Source organism: Carlito syrichta, unplaced genomic scaffold, assembly GCF_000164805.1.
Source record: "Carlito syrichta isolate Samal-C Ts95f unplaced genomic scaffold, Tarsius_syrichta-2.0.1 Scaffold309294, whole genome shotgun sequence".
Lineage (NCBI taxonomy): Eukaryota > Metazoa > Chordata > Mammalia > Primates > Tarsiidae > Carlito > Carlito syrichta.
The window spans coordinates 1,093,821-1,113,498 of NW_007253390.1; the positions used below are offsets into that span (position 1 = coordinate 1,093,821).

Sequence of the window (19,678 nt, forward strand, 5' to 3'; positions counted from 1 at the left end):
ACTCCAAACCAAAAAAAAAAAAAAAAAACATTCGAAAACAACAATCACCACTTCCTATCCTTCTGCCCCATCAGCAAAGTATAATTTAATATGACAATAATAAAATGAAGCCATGCATGCTTGCAGAACTGAGAGCCCTTTCTACTGAGTCTGTTTAGCTTTATGAAAATCTCACTGCGTTTGTGGCCCTAGTTTCCTCATTGTACAGTGGAACAGTTGAAACATGGGTCACGAAGAGCCAATCAGGAGACAAACATCTGGGAGGCGATAGTACTAGGACACACAGGTGTCCCTCACACTCACGGGCAGGCAAGCCATCACCCATCATACCATGTGCCCACACACACACCATACTCAGCCCTTTGGATGAACAGTCACCCCATGCTCCTCCCCCAGGGGCCCCTAGATTGGAACACCTGCCCTGACCCCCAGGTGAGGCCATACCTCTCTTCTGAACCCAGGGCAAAGGGCCAGGCTCACCCACCTATGCCAATCAGTGAGAGAGACTGGTTGTTGGCACTGGAGCCCATTGGGGTGCGGAGTTGAGGCCAGAGGTGGGCTTTGCCTCAGCTGGGAGACCAAAGTTCTGTCCATGTCCAGTTTTCTCTGAAGACTGAGAGTCCAAGGACCTATCTCTGGTTAGTTCTGTGTCCTTGAGCAGGTTACTTTCCCTCTCCGGGCCTCCAGGCATTGACCACAGCATGCTGTGCTAGTACTATGGGGTTATCGAGGTTCACCCTGCTCTGCCTTGGCCCCAGGGGACCCACAGGCCAGCGCAGGAGTGTGTCTGGGGAAGAAGAGGATACTCTTGCATCTCTCCTTCAGTGAGACCCACAGGCCGACAAGCTGTAGGGATTTTTGAGGAGAGAGAGAGACCTGATGGGGTCAGGAGAGGAGGCTCCATCTGCACTGGTCCAAGTGAACTGTCGCAGGCTTCCGCAGCTTGGTCACCCACCTGGAACACAACGGCCCCCCCTGGTTGCCCAGCCCAGAGCCCTGCAGGGCGTGTGACTCACTTCGTGGGGGGCCATTGTGGCTAATGTTTAACGTGATGCCGCCTTCAGTGGGGCACTTTAGCCTCAGCAGCACTGAGCACCCAGCCCTGCCCTGATTGCCTTGCTGCTTAGTGGACTCCAGACACACAGCTGGGCTTGGCCTCCTCGCCCCGTGGGGGGAAGAGGCAACTTGTGAGGACAAAGGTGTCGGCAGCTGGACCCTGAGGGCTCTGAGACAGCAGGGTGGTAGCAGGCGGCATCTTGCCTCGGTGGTCCCGCCACGCAGGGAGGAACACTAGGCCCATCTCCAACTGCAGAAGGAAGGGTGCCCACTCATGTCGTGTGTTGGTTAGCTACAGGCATCACCCAAGTAGCCCCCCCCACCCTTCCATCCCCAGCCCGGGACCCACGTGGAAGAAAATGTCACCTTTGCCCATCTGGGTGTCACTTGCATCTCTTTTGAATGTTTTCCCCTGTGGTGGAGATATGGGAACCCCCTAGGGGTATACGCCGGGCCCCTGACCCCCATCTGTGTCCCTCCAGGAAAATGGCAGGCTGGGCTCTGTCAAGGCAAGTTTGATCCCGGAAAAGGACAACCCCAAAAGCAGGGTGACCTGGATTCCAGTCTCTGGTCTGCAGCTAGCAAATCCTGTAACTTAGAGTAAGCTACTTAAACTCTCCAAACCTCTGTTTCCTCATCTGTAAATTTGAGATAACAGTACTACTTCTTAGGTTCTTGTGAGAATGTAATGATATAATTCTGATAAAGCATTTTGCATAGTGTATTTATTATTATTATTATTATTGAAATAGTTAATAAGAGTATGAACTCTAACAGACTTCCTGGGTTGAATTCTGGTTCCACCACTTACTAGCTGTGTGACCATGGGAAGTCATTAACCTCTCTATGCCTCCATTCCCCTCTATAACATGGGAATAGTAATAGCACCTTTCTCATAGGGTTATACTGAAGGCTAAGTGAATTAAAGTGCACACAGCAGTGCCTGGCACATAAATGTCCTGTTCATACAGTGGGAGGCCCCAGCTCCCTGTTCTGCTGGCCTTGTGTACAAGCCAAGTCATATTGGTCCTCCCTGGGACTGGAGTGGAATCAGGGCCCTCCAGAGACAAGGCCTCCCACCTCAGTTCCCTTCGTGGCCCCCTCTATAGGTCCCTTTCCCACTGCAAAACAGCTCTATCACAGAGCTCTCCTTCCCCTGGGAGAAGAGGTCTCCCAGTCTTCGTTTTCAAGATGTGTTTGCGCCTATATTTTCTCTCTTTCCATCCTCATGGGAGATAGATTAGGTCTGGTCCTGCCTGAAAGCAGAAGGAAGAACCCAGTGGCCTCCAGGAGGCCTCTGGATGGGCCTCCTGCCCCTTCCCAGAGGGCCACAGGCAGGGGTGTGCTGAGTGGGCCCTGCCTCCTCCTCCCATGGGCCCTCTGCACCCAGGTGTTTGCTTTGAGTCAGGCCCAGGGCAAGTCTCTCACCTTTATAGGGCAGGGTGTATTCCTGACCCTGCCAGGCCCCAGGTTAATAGTCCAAAGCAGAACTGAGATTTGATTCTGGAATCTGGGGCCGGCTCTAAGAAAGGGCTGGAAAGAGGCAAAACAAGTAGACGATACTTTGGACCCAGGCCGGCCAGAGGAGCTCTATAAGGCAGGGAGGGGTGGGTTTCTGTGGCTGCCTGGGCATGAAGCCTAACCCCATCTTCTGTGGCCAGGACCAGCCCCATCAGGTTCTCCAGCTTCCTGCATGTGGGATTGGGTGTGTCTGTGCCCAAGGGTTTGTGTGCACGGTGGGGGTTGTGCTTTTTGCACACGTCTGCCACTCTGCCCACTGGCCTGCTCATAGCAAGAGCCCTAGGCAGAGTGCTGCTTCCTCTAATGCATCCCAAGTTGCACTCCCACTGCCATACTCTCTGGAGGGGCTGGCAGACTGACAGCCCTGGGTGCCAGACCATGCATAGCGAGTCGCTGGCACTGCATTTTGCACCAGTTTCTGGCATTTACAGCAGAGAGTACATGGGATTTGAGGGCAGAATGGCAACACGGTAGGGTGGTTGGAAGGGGGGACTACTCAGATAACTCAGCCTCTCCCTGGTTCAGGGCTGGGGTGGTCAAAAAGCCAATGGGCCCCAGCCATTTTCCTTGTAGGCTGAGCTCAGGAGTCACCGTGACACTGCCCTGAGAAGTCAGGCTCCTCCCTGGCCCAACTTTGTTCTCTGCTTCACAGGAACCACTTTCTCCAGCATGAAAGGGATGGGGGCTGCCCTGGTCCACCCCACTCCACCCCAGCAGGCCTATGCCCTTTAGCAGGCTTGGATCCACGTGTTAGTGGGATGGAGAAAGGAGCTCCCAAAGGACAGATCACTGATTGCCTCACCTCGGGGAAAAAAATTATCCTGGAGGATATGACCCAGACAGAAATATGAAAGGGAAACAATCGAGAGATGAAGGTGGAGAGTGCAGAGGATAGGACTGGGACAGAGATGGGTAAGGGGCCACCTCGTGGCCAGACTTGGAACTGCAAGGTGTGCCTTCTGGCGGGACCAGGGTGCAGGGCTCCTCCTCCAGCCTTGTACCAGCAGGCCAGGGTGAGGGGCTGAATGTGCCCGGATCTCTCAGCTCACAAAGGTCAGGTCCACCCAGCAGGCACAAGGGAGGGGGGAGGGCGATCCAGGTTTGCAGAGGAAGGAGATACGAAAGCAGACAGGGGAAATGGCTCTGAATGGAGAGGCCTCTCCTGATGGCCAGAGTCGGGGGCGGGACTGGGTTTGTTCTCAGGGTTCAGGATTTTGATGGGCTGAGCAACCTAGATGGGGAAAGTATGCTGTGTAATATCACAGGGACTGAGCAGAAGGGGCCCTAGGGGGACCTTAGCAAGCAGCTGCCAACCCTTAGCCCTCCATTCTGGTCCTGAGATCCTGATGGTGGACAGTGTGCCCAGAGCCCAGCACACCCTCCCTCCCCACACTTTCCATCTTCCCTTTCTTCTCAGTGCTCATGGTCAGAGCCACAGAAATGACCAGAAAACTGGGTTTTTAATGGAGAGAGGCCGTGACACCTGTGGGCGCCCTACACATCATCGAAGCTGGGAAGGGATGCGGCAGGGGCTGAAGGAAAGTTGCCCTCACTGTCTCTTCCTCCTCAACCAGTTACACCACGGGTGACCAGGAGGCCGCAGGTGCCTGGTGAGTGGCTGGAAGCTCCCCATGCTGGGGTGAGATCTTCAGACACTTGTGTTTCTCCTCTCTCTTGTGTGTCTGTTTAACTCCTGTTCCAGAGGAGTCATGCAGGCTGCAGGGGGAGGTGGGGCAAGAGGGATGCTCTGAACATGAGGCAGGGAGGTGGGCGAGCTGGACTGGAGGAAGTAGCATAAAGCAGGAGCCCAGAGCACAGTGCAGCACGTTGGCCTGTAGGGACAAGAGGCAGAAGCTATCAGTTCCCAGTGACCCCTGTGCAGTGTATGAATCCCTGATTTACCCACAGCACATGTGGTCCAGGCTTCTTCCAGCACACCTGGGGCTGGCTCATTATCTGTAGGGGCACCGACAGAGCTTCAGCTTCTCAGCTCAAGGGCTCAGTTCCCCCCCCCTTGGGGGTCTCCTCTCACTTCTGGACACTGCGGTCTCAGTTCTCACCCTGCTCCATGACTGGTTAATTCCTACCTCTATGCTCTCATGGCAAGACCAGCCCTCCCAACATGCCCTTCCCCTTGATCCACTAACACCCATCACCTCCCCAGAGAGCTCTTCCTCTCCAGAAAGTCTTATCTGACCAGTGCTATCTGGTTGACCCCTGTCCTCTTGCACAGTCTCAGCACCTCCATAGAGGGCTTTATTGCAGCCTAATTTTCCTGCTTTGTCTGGTTTCTCCAGCTATTTCCTCACAGGGTGGGAAGTCTTATTATCCTCTCTGAGAGGTAGCTCCCTGGGAGCAGGGGCTATGAGTGCCGGGTACTTGGCAGGGTGCACAAATAAAGGACCTCGCCAGTAGGTATTTAAAAGAGCTTAGATTTTCAGAAAGTCAGAGCTGGAAGGACCTCAGGGATCATAGAATCCAGGGTCCTCAAATTTTTTCGTGCATCAGAATCACCTTAGAAGACTGGCCCCACTTCCAGAATGTCCAATTTAGTGGGTCTGAGGGAGGGGTGGATCATTTGCACCCTGGGTACAGGACCATATTGGAGAACCACTGATCTGATACAACCTCCAATTTTATAGCTGAGACGAACAAAAAAGGCCCCAAAGCCAGAATGACGTGTCCCCAGGTATCATGGTGCTAGAGCCAGGACTGAGCCCCAGGAGAGCTGACTCTCTTTAGACTCCTTTTCTCCCTGCACCACAATGGACACAACCCCAGCCCTTATCCTGGAGTCCCTAAGTATCTTCTAGACTGTGATGAGCCCCAGAGAAGAAGGGAGTTGGTCTCTAGGTACCTTTACTGGGAGGTCGGAGACTTGGCAGCATCAAACATCTTCTTCCGGCCCTCCATCCCAGACATGGCCTCCACGTTCTTCCTCCAGTCCCCAACCTCCACAGGCCGCTCCTGTGGGCAGGTCGCACACACATCAGATACTTGCCAGGCTGGAAGGGTGACCGGGGACCACAGCTCAGGAGAAACTGGGTGGTAGAAAATCAGCCTCCTCAAATGATAAGAAATCCCGACACCCCTCCCCAGCGAGTGAGGTCCCAGATCTCAGCCAGGCGGGTGAGCATGGGTCAGGCTGAGCTTCCACAGGAGAAAGGAAGCCGTGTGGGGTGGGAGTTCTGGATGACAGTGGTGGGATATGGGGCCAGTTCCCAGCCCAACGCACCACAGCCCAACCTCAATCATCCGACTACAGATCAGAGTTACCTCTTCCAAGAAACCTCCCCCTATTAACCCAGCTCATTTTCCATTTTGCCAACATACTTCCTGGCTCACCTTTTCTCTTGATGAAGCTTTCTAGACCAGAGACTGTGTTCCTACCATTCCTTATAGAGGCCTATCAATTCCGGGCACCGGTACTGTGAGTTCAACCAACTTTGAGTGATTTGATGCCAAGTGATTGAACTCAGTTCTCTCATGTCTGTGCTCAGTTGTACCTATAACCACAATGAGGTGCTGTCTCCACTCCCTGTACTGACAGAGGCAGTCATCTCCCCTGTTACCATAAATCTCCACATTCTCTGCACACTGCGTGTAGGATCTTTACTTCAGTTCTTTCTTTATGTCCCAATTTTTTCCTCTGGCCGGGAGCAGCCTTCTTTCTCCCAACACTGGTCTTTCAGGGGGTTCTAGAATGTTCTGTATGACAGGCTGACTGGCCTCCTGGGCCTGCCTGAGGACGTATGGAAGGTTCTGAGGAAAAAAAGGGGTCTCGCCTTCTCTGTGTCTTCTTTCTTCACAGACTTAAGGTTGGCCCGCAGATCCATGGACACCTTGTGCTTGGAACCCAGTAGAGCCCGGAGCATGGCGTCAGCCGAGACACGGACCCGACGCAGGGGCGGACGCTTGAACTTCCCACGGAGGTCCAGCACCTTCAGCTTCAGGTCCTTAATCTGCAGGTAAGAAGGGGCCAGGGCTCACTGGATGGGGAGCTAGCCACAGAGCGCCCTTCCTGAGGATCTGGGACTGCTAGGGTTCCAGCCAGAGCTATAGCCCCAATTCTCCAGCCTGGAGGCCAGACCTTCTGTGACCCTCCCAGACCCACCCAGCCATTTGCAAATAGCCACCACACATCTGTTAATAAACGAATGAACAAATGAACAGATAATGCTCATTAGCTGTCACTAACGCTGTAGCCTTGAATAAAAGGGACAGCCCCACCAAGTTCAGACCACCCGCATGGCTTAGAGACCCTGCTTGAGAGTGCAGGGCCGTTTCCTTTTGTTCCTGCAGCCTCATTCCGGCTTCTAACTAGCTCCTCCCCAGTGAGCCTTCAAAGAAGCTCACAGCCTTGGTCCAGCAGAGTGGATAAACCTCCAGGTCCTAGACCCCAGAGGCATTTCCAGGGTGTAATCTCTAGAAGGAAGTCTTGAGAGTTTGGTGACCATCATCATTTCTGGTGGGCAAAAGTGGGAAGGAGAGGAATAGCTTGTCCTCCCTCCCTCCCCACTCCTCGCTGCTTGGACAAATGTCCAGAAGAAGCCTTCCGTTTCCCCACTCTGCACCACCTCCCTCCCGCTCCCCGCCAGCAGGCTCTGGATGAAGCTGATGCCCCCACATCCTATGCCAAGAGAGCACTGGAAAGGGAGTCAGAGACCAGCACCAATCGCAGGACCACCACTGTGTGATCTGGGCTGAGTTCCTAGCCTCTCTGAACCCCAGTGTTCTCCTCTGTAAGATGCAGATAATAGCCCCGCCTTCATCCACAGGCTTGCAGGGAGGATCAAAGAACACAACGCACATGAAAGCACTTCACAAAGCTAAGATGTTATTAGCAGACATATGATTATCTGTGTGGGTGAATAAAGAGGGCAGCTTCTGCTAGGCTGAAGAGCCCGCGTGGCAGGCAGGGAGGAAGTCTGTGCTTTTCATGTGTGATTATCCTCTCTGCCCATCTCCAGCCCTGTGGGCCTAGGGCAGAGGAACCAAAGCTTCCTGCTAAGTGGCCACTTTCCAGGCCCTGCAGAAGGAAGGAGACTTCCCATGGCTGCCACATCAGTGCCCCCCCCGCCTCCCCAGCCCGCCTGGCCGTGTCCCTTCCTTCCTTCAGACTCACCTCCCTGGTATTGTGGAGGCACTTGGCCTCGATGTCATATCGCTCCTCGTCTACCACCTCCACCTTGGCATGCAGCTCCCGGCACAGGTCCTGGGGGAGGCAGGTTGATCAGGTAGGCATGGAGAAGGAGGGAGACAGTCATCAGTCTCCAGCCTCGACTTTTGCCTCCAAGTCCAGCGCCCTTGGTTTTCTCCACAGCCCCTTCGCAAGACCTGGGCCCTGGCGAGGAGCTGACAATCTCCTTTACGCAGAGGCTCATGTCAGGTGACAGTTCCAAGGGTGCGCCATCTGCTCTCCTTCCTGTATATGTTTTCTTAAAAAGTAGTTTTCTAGGCTGGGTGCCAGTAATCCCAGCACGTTGGGAGACTGAGGTGGGAGGATCACTTGAGCCCAGGAGTTTGAGACCAGCCTGGGTCACATAGTGAGAGCCCATTTGTACCCCCAAAATTTGCAAAAATTAGCCAGCATGGTGGCACATGCCTGTAGTCCCAGCTACTCAGGAGGCTGAGGCAGGAGGATTCCCTGAGCCCAGGAGTTGGAGTTTGAGTTATGATGATGTCACAGCATTCCAGGCTGGGCAACAAAGCAAAGACCCCCTCTCTCAAGAAAACAAAAAAATTCTTATGATAAATGGAATATAAGTTAATTGTAGACATTTTGAAAACAATGATCTATATAAAACAAGAATAATAAAAATAACTAGTGATGCCACCACCTGAAGATAACTAGTGACATTTTTATGTATTTCCTTCCAATTTCTTTTCTCTGTAATCACTAGCATTTAAACATTTACCACTGATTCTAAAAGCATTAAGGACCAAACTCTAGGGGGAAGATGAGCAAGTGTCTGGAGAAATTTGGCTTCCCAAGTCCTCGCCACTTCCCCGCTCCATGCCATCTCACTGGCTGAGATGAAACTGGGTCCCCGGCTCAGCCCGGCCACAAGGAAGTCATTTCTCCCTGTGAGGCTCACGTCCCAGGCCTATAAAATGGGTTGTAACACCACCACTTTGCAGGCATTTGTGAAGATTAAGTGAGAACCACCTAAGGGAAGAGCACCTTGTAAATTGCAGCGCTCTGAGTTAGTGTTAGTTCAGGCTCCTGCCACCCGGTCCCTAGGGCCACCCTAGGCTCCAGCTGGGCTCCAGTTGCAAGGCTCACCTGCAGGGCACTGAGGGACAGGCCACGGGTCTGCAGCGTGGGGATGCGCTCGGCCAGGTAGCGCGCCTTTTCAGCCTCGCGCTCCTCGTGCTCCTGCTCCCAGCATTCCTTGGCCTTGGCCAGCATCAGGCTCTAGATAGAACAAACCCGCTGAGTTGGGGCCCTCGTGTCTCCTGCCTGGCATCAGAGAATGAGGAGAAAGCAGCCCCGGCTCTGAATCTGTCATTCAGTGTAAAAGTGTGTGTGGTGTCTGTGGGCAGGCCAGCATGGGTAAACACTAAGTGACTGTACTCCTTGGGCCCTGGAGCTTGTCTTGCTCTCACAGTCTTTCTCTCACCTCCTTTTTTGTCTGTATGCCACAGAGCTCCAAAGAGGGAAATATGTACCAAAATACAGTGAGTCCCCCTGGCCTCAACAGTAGCTCCCACTCAGAAGCTGTGTACCCACTGCCTTCTCTCAGCACCCCAAGCAGGTGCCATAGTTGGAGGTTCCCACCCACTGACCACCTGAGCCTGGCACTGATTCCTACAACAGCTGGGCTCCCTCTGCCTCTTCCTTGCTTTGGTCTCTTTCCTTTTCTCCTCCTCACTCACTCAGGGTCTGCATTGCTGCCCCTCTGCCCCCCACAGGATTTCCCTTGGAAGCCACCCCACCCCCCCGGCCTCACCTTCAGCATGAGTTTGCGTGAGGCGGTGATCTTAGATTTTCTCTGAGGGCAAGAATTGGGAGAGACAGGTGGTAAGAGGAGGTTGCAAACTGGAATTCTGGTCCAGACCAGGACCACTACTAGTCAGGGTTCACCATCATTGCCCAGAATCCTCTGCTTTCCCTAGGGTCCCTTAAAAGCTCATCTTTGTGATTTAACTCCTCCATTTCAAAGAACACTGCAGTTGGCTACCTTGACCTAGAGACTGAAACCCTGACTTCCCATTCTGGTTCTGCTGCTGCTAGAATCCTGTAAGGGACTGTGAAGGCCACATGGCCTCTCAGGAGACCACCTTCCTCATCCGTAAATAAGGATTCTACGACCCACCTTACTTAACTCACAGAGTTTTTACAGACAAAATAAGACCATGGATGTGCAAATCCTTTGAAAAGCACAAAAAAGATGCATGTTTTAGCACTCAGCATAATAACATCACAATACTTCAATGATCAGTCATGCTATAGAAATAAGCTATGAATTTCCCAAATAAATGAAGCATATCTATATAGATCTCAAAACTTTTAAAAATGTTAACACCACCTATGTAAATCTTTCTAAAATATAAATACACTGTCTTCTCCTCCTATCAAAAATACTAGACATGTTCTTGCCGACCATATATGTTCCAATAAGTCTTAACAAGTCCTAGTCCCATGGCAGTGGTCCCTCCCAGGTGGTGCAGGTGAGTAGACCTGCTCGACCCCTAACTGAAGAGACTGTGAGGCCTTCCAAGCACTTCTGAGCCATAGGTTGTCACTTCCAGTTGCTAGCAGTGAGCACCCCACCCATGTCTAAGGTACTGTGAACTGGGAGAGCATTTGTCATTCTAGTGTGTAGAGCGGATACGATCAGGTCTTGAGTGAGGAAATAAGTGCATTTTAGTGCACAGAATGTGCGTTTCTAATCTGACCGTTCAGCGTGCTTTGTTTGTCCTTCCTCTCCTAAAGGCTAGATTGTTGCTATGCTTCAGGTTAAGTGTGATTTTTGAGAGAAGTGGCCTGTTACTGTAAGCACTAGCCCCATGAGTTTCACTGTGATGTACCCTCAGCAAAAGTTTTCTTGCAGTCTTGTTTCCCCAGTACTTGGATGGCTTATGGCCACATCATTTGACCATGAGTCAATGGTGACTCACTTTAATATGAGCCTCAGCAAAACTTAGAAATTCATATGATTGTTGAAAACTAGCATGTTCAATTCTCACTGAGAATCTCTGTGCCTTCTTAGTGCTGCTAATCCCTACCCTTGCCATCCCCGAGTCCCTAGCACTGGACTGTACACAGGCTGTGGATTGTATAGAATGGCCAGGACTAGGGTTATCTAAGACCTGAGAGGGCTCGAAGGACATCTCTTTGCTCCTCCCTCAATGTTTGGTCATTGGGCAAAGATGGAATAACCCAATGACTAGCCCCTTACCTTTCAAATATGGCTTTGCACATGGTCAGCTCTGCAAGGGACAGGATGGTTCCCCCAGAACTGGATAAGCTCTCAGAGTGAGTAAAGGCAACTTGTGCCAGCTAGGGTGCAGAGTTGTCCAGCTCTGCTGCAGTCCCAGCCCCAGGACCACCTGCTGGTGACATTGTGCAACTCCCTGGATCCTGGAAACCCCCCGCCCAAGGAGAATCTTCACCCAGGTTTCTACCTCCTGGGAATTTGCTCAGCCACTGGGCACCCCCACTTCCCTAAACCTTAACCCAAGCTCTCCCCTCTCATCAGAGGCCAACCCCGCCTTCCCCAGTCTGAAAAGTTAACCAGGACAGACACCCTACATATCACTCACCTCGCTTCAGGCATCCATCACAGGAAGGACAGGGGAAGAGCAGAACACAGAATGAGTGTGAACAATGCTTATGACCTATGAAGCCCCAGAACCATGCAGACCGGTTTGGAGAACGAGGGACAGGTGATGACAGTTTGTCAGAAAGAAATCAGGTATAGGGCAGGGGGACTGGTTCGAGGGTTCCAGCAGAATAGGAAAAAAACCCAGCAGCCTTTTGGGTTACTAGACACTCTTATTGGGAGGTACTAGGCATTGTAGGTAGGGGAGGAGTGGGTAGGAGGGCTGGGAAGCCCTGGGGTAGGGTTCTAGCAACATGAAAGTGTCCATCCCTGGGCTTGTGGGAAAATTCCCAAAGCTTTGTTCATCTACTGGGCCCATGTTAAATCACGGCCTGATGCATGCAATTCATTTGATCCATGCAGGCAGGCAAACTCTGAGGCACAGGCCAAAGAGGTCTTCCCAGGGCATCCTGAGAGTATAGTTTCTAGAAGGACACCTGGCAACACTGGGAAAGCCATCAGAGGCTGATCCCTCCTTTAGGATCTTGTCTCTTGGGGAGCAGCTTCAGGGGTTGAACAAATGGTGCCTCAACGATGGGGCTGAAAAGTCTGTGGCAAAGGACATGGTTTTCTGAGCCCCAGATGGGGTGAAACTACTTACACTTCCGGCATGGTGGCAGTGGACCAGCACCTAGAGGACACAGAGGAATCATTCATGAGGGAAAGTTTTTAACTCCTGCCCCCAACCCAGCTGGGCCTTGGGCGTCAGCAGCCCGGCCTGGGAGAGACAGTCAGAACCAGGAAGAAGAAATCAGACATAATGGATTCCAGCATGTCAGGATGGGACAGGGGTGTGGGACAGGGATCAGCAAACTACAACCCAGCCTGTTTTTGCTTAAAGGATTGTAAAATAAAATAATTTGTGACAGAAGCTTTATTTAATTTGCAAAACCTGAAATGTTCATTATCCGACTCTTTCCAGAAAAAGCTTGCCAACTCCTGAGGGGAACAAAACGGAATGTGTAGGAAATATGTTTGGAAAGTGAGAACAGAGCTCACTCATGAGGGCCTTGAATGACAAACTGAGTTTGGGCTTCATCCTGTGAATAAGAGTGTCAGAGCAGGACAGACCTGGAAGGTGAATGGAGCTGAGAGAATCTGGAATAGAGGTAGCTGCCACATAGCACAACTCCAGGGGGGCACCATCCACATAGATGGCAATGCCAGTGGCTCCCCTGGGGAAAGGCAGTGGGGAGACCCTGAATAGAGGTTAAGACAGGAGGCAGGGCAAATCCTGTGTCTCCCTCTAGTCTATCTTTACCCTCTGTGGGATGGTTTTCCTCTCTGCAAAATTAGGGGTTAAATAAGTGGTATTCCACTCGATGTTTACTATTAAATAATTAGTTTAAATAATATTAAACTAAGCCGGGCTCAGTGGCTCAACCTGTAATCCCACCCTTTGGGAGGCTGAGGTGAGTGGATTGCCCGCGGGTTCGAGACCTGCCTGGGCAACTTGGCGAGACCTCATCTCTACAATAAATCAAAAAAGCAGCCGGGTGTGGTAGTGCATGCCTGTAGTTCTAGCTACTCGGAAGGCTGAGGCAGAAGGATTATCAGAGCCCAGCAGGTTGAAGCTGCAGTGGCCGGGAGCGGCCACTGCACTCCAGTCTTGGCGACAGAGTGAGACTCCAACTCAAACAAAACAAAACAAAACAAAACAAACAGCTGGGCGTGGTAGCATGCCTGTAATTCCGGCTACTTGGAAGGCTGAGGTGGAAGGATTGCCGGAGCCCAGCAGGTCGAGGCTACGGTGGCCCAGAGCGGCCACTGCACTCCAGTCTGGGCGACAGAGTGAGACTCCAACTCAATTAAAAAATAATAAGATAATATTAAACTAATATTATCTTAATATTAATTATTATTGTTTAATAATTATTATATTTAAATTTAATAATTAAATAAAATAATAGTTTAATACTATTGATATTATTTTAATAATAATATTTTAAAATAATTATAATTAATATTATTTGGTTGTACTCTTGAGTTGTTCAAACCAAATCTTACTTGGAAGCAAAATGAATTCACTCAGTAAGGACAAAATGGCGCTGGGGGCGGGTAGGGGGTTACCATAGGAACCCTCTGGTCCTCTCTGAGGATACTTAGGCACAGTTTGAAGCCCCCTGATCAGCTGATCCCTGGGACCCAGGCCAAGGACGGGGTTCATGAGGCTACAGAGAGAGACATTTCTAGCCAGACCTAACTCTGTCTTGCCAGGGTCTGGACATGAAGCATTCTGACAGAGGAGTAGGGAAGGATGGTGGCAAAGCTCCGGGGAAGGAAAAGGACAACTGGGATGGGGACAGGCATGCCAGGAAGGACAGGAGTCCTGAGCTAGGCTATGAAATGAAAGATGGGAGAGACGACTGTGCATGGAGGGGGCAGGCCTGGAGCTCAGGGTCAGGAGTTTGGACTTGGTTCAGAGCAGAGTTGGGGGAAGATCCTGAAGAATGCTTGCCAAGGGCTACCAATAATTTCATTCCAGAGACATCCTTTCCTCTGCCCCAGTTTCCTCCTTTCCCTTTGTGCCTGTGAAGCATCTTCCCGACCCCAATAAACAGGGCTTGGACCACCTCTCCCGAATCTCCCACCTGGTGAGAAAGCCGTCTGGGTGGGCCTCCACCTCTGCCTCTGCCACCAGGGGAGAGTGAGACTGGGATGGAGGAGGGGAGGGGGGAGAGTGACCCCAGAGTCTCAGCTGTCACCCCAGGGCACAGAGGGAGATGTGTGGAAACAATCTGTAAATTCCTGAGATGCTTGGCTGAAATTAGATTTTATAGGCAGCTGCTCATTCTGAGGACTCCGCTTCTCCAGAGACACTGAGGAAGTCCAAAGCAAACATTAGCTGGTGAAGAACCACCTCAGCTTCATCTGTCTGTCATGACCCTCCAGGAATGCCAGTCTCAGAGGGCACCGGGTCTCGTGTCTGTCTCCCTGGGATGTGCCTCATCCTGGATGGGCATTTGGCCATGATCATGCCTCCCTCTCTCCTTCAGAGAGCCTACTGTCCCCAGTATGGAGCCCTAGCTGTCAAGGCCAGTCTATGCTATCTGCCAAGCTCTGGGGCCTGACCCCAGCCTGCCTCACTGACAAATGCCAGACCAACGGGTCCCACATCAGGCCAGAGGCCCCAGCCTGTGTTCTGACACCCACCAGACAGGACCCCTTGACAGGTCCTATGGAAGACAATCAGGAACTGATAAGAAGTCAGGATGTAGATAGCAGCAATGCCAGGTTTGGAGAGCCAGGATTCCGTCTCCCCCTCAAGTAGCACACAAGAAGATAATTAGAAAATCCACCGTTGGATGGAGGAAGCAAAGAATCTCTGGTGGCTGGCTCATAGTTGGGGCTTCCCTTCCCTGAGGCTCTGTGGAATGGAAAGGACTACCCACTAGACTACGAGGTTGAGCCTATGTGTATAAATATGTGTGCAAGTGACTGTGTGTGTATGTGTGTAAGAAAGTACCTGTGTGTGTGAGAGGAGTAGTTGTATTTGTGAATGTGTTTTCGTGTGGAGGCATGTGTGTGTGTAGAAGAAAGTGATCGCTTTGCACACCAAATAATGAAATCCACAAATATCTAGTTAAACTCATGTTCATCCCCCTGCTCCCTGTCCCTGACCTTGAACCCCTGTTCAAGGGCATCCTTTTCCTCCTTGACTGACCATAACAGGCTACACTCCCAAGCCGCTGTCTACCACACACCACACCCACCTCTTGAGCTCTGAGCAGCAAAGCCTAATCTCAGAACTGCTGTGGAACTGTGACTCCCAAACCTGATGGCTGGTGCTACCTCTAGCCTCCACTCCAGTGAGAGACCACCAATGCCTCGCAACCCCCAGCCACGGATCACACGGTCGATATTGCCCTGGCTTACGTGCTCATACGCTCTTGGGTCCCAACCCAAACTGCTGTCACTATTGCCTTCCCCTAAGAGGACCCCCAACGGCTACTGCTACTCCCGAGGGCCAGGAGCAGTGAAGAGGGGTTGGCCCCTGGCATTTGGGATTGGTCATTGGCGAAGGGGGGTTGGCAGTCTGCCCTCACCTGCTCGTGTCCTACTACACAGATGGATGGGCAAAGAAAGCTAGGAGTGTCCCTCAAAGACAAAGAACAAAGAAGCAAGATGGTTTCCTGGGTCAGTGACAGGTTCTGGTCCTGCCTTCAAGGCTCCCCGAGGGTCCTGCCTGCCTGACCACTTTCTTCCTCTTCCACCATAAGCAGTGTTCACTCTGGTGGCTCCCCAGACCCTTCCTAAATTCCCAAATACAACCCCTCTGCCTGGGCAATCTGATCCCCAGTGCTGCCCCCTTCCTCTGGGGGCCCTCTCCCTCCTGCAACCTGCTGGGCTCCCCAGGGTGAACAAATAATCCACTAGGCTCTGCCTTAGGACTCCTAAGGAACCTGGTGAAAAATTCTGCTTCCGGCTCCCAGCCTCCCAATGGCTAGGAAAAGATTTCACCTCTTACAACACTTTAGAAGGAGAGGGGCCATTCAATGAGACAAAATGCTGGAAGAATATTTCAGGAATGTTCTGCCAACGAACCAACTGTACAGGCAAGAAATGTCTTCTTTCACCTCCAACACTTCACTTTCTCCTTAAACAAAAGCCTCAGTCTCTCTGCCTGGGATCTTCAGACCTAGATCTGAAGTCCTGAGCTGCAGACACTTACCTAGTTCAGTCCTCACGGAGCTGGGCTGGCTGTGCCTCACTGTAGACTGCAGACTGTGAGGAGCAGAATGGGTGGAGGCTATGAAAACTGTGGCTAGCAGCAACTGGCCGGTAAAAATAGAACAGACCCACTACCCCCTCCTGCGGCCCCTCCTCCCTACCACCCTCTCCCACCATGCACACACCTCACAGGGCAGATGCACATTGCAATGCACACAACAGGCACACAGGCTTAGGACACATATGTGCATGGCTCAGGAGCACTTGCAAATCCTGTGCACACAGAGGCCAACAGCTGAGTGAAACCAGCACCCACCTAGGGAGATGCAAGCCACAAAAAGGGACAGAATGCAGAGTCAGCCCAGATGTGGGGACTGAACAGAGATGGGATGGGGGAGGGGAATGAGTGAGAGCAAGGGGCGTTGGGAGGTCTGGAGGGGACAGCAGCAGCTGGGGGAAGGAGACTGTCATGCAGACCCAGCATCTCTTACGAGGAAACGTGGAAATCAGGCCCTTCAGTTCATGCTCCAAAAGCCTAAGAAGGCTAAAGCCTTGACTTTCAGGGATTTTTTTGTGACTCTGGTGCTCGTGGGCTAGGAGGATGCCTGGATATAGGGCGTGATACACTTAGTGTTGCAGGCAGATTCCTGTGAGTGCTCCTGGGGTGGAGCTGAACAGCAGTATGCTCCTGGAGGTCCAAGGGTCCGCAGCGTTCTGCACCTCCCTACAGGGAGGTGTCCTGGAATCTAGGTTTCCCAAGTCCCATTCCTGGAATTCAGTGAGACTAACCCACCTCTCCCCTGCCCTAATCATCTCCAGCCAGAAACCAATGGATCCCAGGGGACTGGTGCCGCAGGGGCTGCACCTGTTGACTGGGTATTTTTAGGATGGTTGATGAACACATAATACCCATCCTATAGTCAGAGAAAGACAATGCCTGCTATGTTAATCCTGTGGCTATTATGGTCGGTCCTCTCCTGGGCCAGCACCCCAGGTTGGGGCAGGACAGGCAGGACACTGACCCCTCTTGCAGGCCAGAGAGAGGCCTTGCCAGCAGCAGGAAGCTAGTGAGCTCCAATCATGCTTCTCATTTGAGAGGGAGAGAGTTGTTGGGCAGAGGTGTCCTCAGGAGACACACCCCCGTGCCCACAGAGAGGTACAGGCCTTGCCCTCTGGACACTGACATTCTGCTGCCTAACAGAGGCTGGCCCAATTTTGTTGTAGTCAGGTCAGCTTTGGGGAGCCTCTGTGCTAGAAAGGCTGCCAAGGACAAAGGACAGGGTCTGGGAAGTTGTGGGGGTTGGGGCATAAGATTCCAAGGAGAGGGGCTGGGACGGAAAATAAAGGCAGACACCAGCCAAGAGGGGCAGCTGGACCAGAGAGGAATCTGGGACCTGGGGATGAATCTACTGGCATTTATTGCCTTGGATTCTTATGTTTATAGTGTATACCATGACTTTCTTACAAGATCTTGATATACTCCAGAAATGAATTATCTGCAAGAATTATCCTGCCTTTTTAAAAAATAAACAAAGAGAACAGATTGACAAATAGTAGAACAAAGGCGGGTCAAGACAAGCCTAAAAAGTAGGTGACCAGATGTCTACTTCAAGACATGGTGAAGGCACCCCACCCAGTGGGTCATTCCCTTTGCAGAAACCACAAAGAATCATGAATGCTGAGGGTCTTGGGGTATTACTTGTCCTCGGACTCTGTTGGGCAGTATGGGGCTGGGATTCCTTGTCCCAAGTCCCAGCATCCTGACGCCATCCCCACCATCCCTCCACGCTGCATGGAATCCAGACTCCAGATCGCCTCCCTCAGAGCCACCCTGGCCTGCAGCCCCAGTTCACTACTGACTTCTCTGGGGTGTCTCTCCTCCTGTCAGCTCAAAGGTAACCATTGAAACTGAGACTGTCACACCCTATTATCCTTGACCCTGCCTGAGGCATCCTGTGTGTGTGGAGTGGGCACAGAGGTCTCTGGAGCCTGCCTGCAGGCCCAGATGATCTCTGGTGAGAGGCTGCCTATCCCACCCGAGGGGCCACTGCTGAAAGTCTCAGCCTTGTGGTCCCACTCACTGTCTCCTCTGCCGTCTTTCTCCTGCCCTCTTTGCCTACAGAAAAGCTCACCTCCTTCTCAGTGCACACCTGCTCAAGGGCCAGGTCACCCACTTCCCATTCCGCCTGCAGAGCAGGGACAGCTGGGCCAGAGCTATGAGGTCCTGTCTGGCACAGATGCTCCCCGGTCAGGGAGGACCCTCCTCAGACAGAGGCAGAAACAGTGCTCATAGCCCTGTCAGCCCCAGGCAGCACTACACGTGGTAAGTTGAATAACAGCCCCCTAAGACACCCATGCCCTAATGAAAATGTGAAGATGTTACCTCACTAGGCAAAGGGACTTTGCAGATTTGACTAAGGAGGTGTAGAGATTATCCTGGATTATCTGGATAGGCCCAATCTATTCACAAGGCTGAGTGAGGCATGAGGTAGAGGTGGAGGTCAGAGAGAAGAGAAGAGGCATGCTGCTGGCCTTCATGATGGAGAGAGACCACAAGCCAAGGAATGCAAGCAGCCTCTAGAAGCAGGAAAAGTCAAGGAAATGGCTCTGCCCCTCAGAGCCTCTGGAAGGGAGCAAGCCTGCCAACACCTCATCTTGCAGCCCAGGGAATCTATTTTGGACTTTTGCCCTCCAGAACTGAAAGATTATAAACTTGTGTTGTTCTGAATCACCAAATTTGTGGTGATTTGTTATAGCAGCAACAAGAAACTAATTTACCTGCCAGCGCCTTGCTGGGCACTGGACTTCATGGTTCCATCTGTGTTTGGGACCGACCAGGTAAATGTTGAGCTTGGGAGGGTCAGTGAGAAGAACCAGACCAGGCTGAGTCTCCGCAGGGCAAGAAAACCCGAGGCAGAGTCTCATGCTGGCCAGAACCCAGCCCCACCAGGGCCTAGCCTTCGCAAAAGCCGGCTCTGATCTTGCTAAGAGAATAACAGGATGTCAGAGCAGGAAGACCATCCAGTCCAATCAGTGTACCCATGAGGAAACTGAGGCCTGAGAGGCCTAATGGTGGGTCTTGTCTCCCAACCCAGTGCTTCTGTCACATTGCCTGGGAGGAGAGACACCCCCTTAACCTTAACTGTAGCCAGTATGAATCCTAGCACTATCCCTCCTTTTAATCCTAATATAATCCATGCCCCTCCCTTTAACCCAAACAGAGACTCCAACGTCCCCTAGGTGACTTTAGAGTGAATTGGAAAACAGCGCCCTCTCCAGGTGGATGTGGCCCCACAGGTAAATGACTAGGGTGTCCTGCACTGCAGCCCCCTCTCCTGGTGCTCTTGTGAGAACAATCTACAAAACTGCACAGGGCGGCCCTAGCCCTAACCTACTGGAATCATCATCTTCTTGCTGTCTATTCACTTGTTTGTGTTACTGAGGTGGTCACTTGCCCTGTTTCAATCCAAATGCGCATAGCATGAAAAATGCTAAAGTTGACCTTGTTCTAATGCCTTACCCAGCTTCATCTCCAAGCCTTACTCTATTTTTTTTTTTTTTTTGAGTTGGAGTCTCACTCTGTCACCCAGACTGGAGTGCAG

The 19,678-nt window shown here is 51.9% G+C and overlaps 2 protein-coding genes across 4 annotated transcripts in view; both read right to left on the reverse strand.

Annotated features, from left to right (window-relative positions):
• LAD1 (ladinin 1) overlaps positions 1-1,255 on the reverse strand; it is a 23,912-nt gene extending 22,657 nt beyond the window's left edge. Inside the window, exon 1 of the mRNA XM_021717114.1 lies at positions 1,140-1,255. Coding sequence (XP_021572789.1) covers positions 1,140-1,255 — 116 coding nt within the window. The remainder of the gene's footprint in view (positions 1-1,139) is intronic.
• Positions 1,256-4,018: 2,763 nt separating this feature from the next.
• Positions 4,019-16,536, reverse strand: TNNI1 (troponin I1, slow skeletal type). Of its 3 annotated transcripts, XM_021717105.1 has the most exons (10): positions 16,393-16,536; positions 16,078-16,130; positions 12,007-12,036; positions 11,347-11,350; positions 9,531-9,572; positions 8,864-8,995; positions 7,703-7,792; positions 6,363-6,539; positions 5,435-5,544; positions 4,019-4,409 (listed from the first exon to the last, which is right to left on the reverse strand). In XM_021717105.1, the coding sequence occupies exons 3-9, from the start codon at positions 12,015-12,017 to the stop codon at positions 5,437-5,439; spliced, it is 564 nt and encodes a 187-aa protein (XP_021572780.1). In that variant the 5' UTR covers positions 12,018-12,036; positions 16,078-16,130; positions 16,393-16,536; the 3' UTR covers positions 4,019-4,409; positions 5,435-5,436. The 3 variants fall into 3 exon arrangements, with proteins under 3 accessions (XP_021572780.1, XP_021572779.1, XP_008065309.2); XM_021717104.1 differs by lacking the exon at positions 16,393-16,536 and having other exon boundaries at positions 16,078-16,182; XM_008067118.2 differs by lacking the exons at positions 4,019-4,409; positions 11,347-11,350; positions 16,393-16,536 and having other exon boundaries at positions 5,368-5,544; positions 12,003-12,036; positions 16,078-16,134.
• Between the last annotated feature and the right edge of the window lie 3,142 nt (positions 16,537-19,678).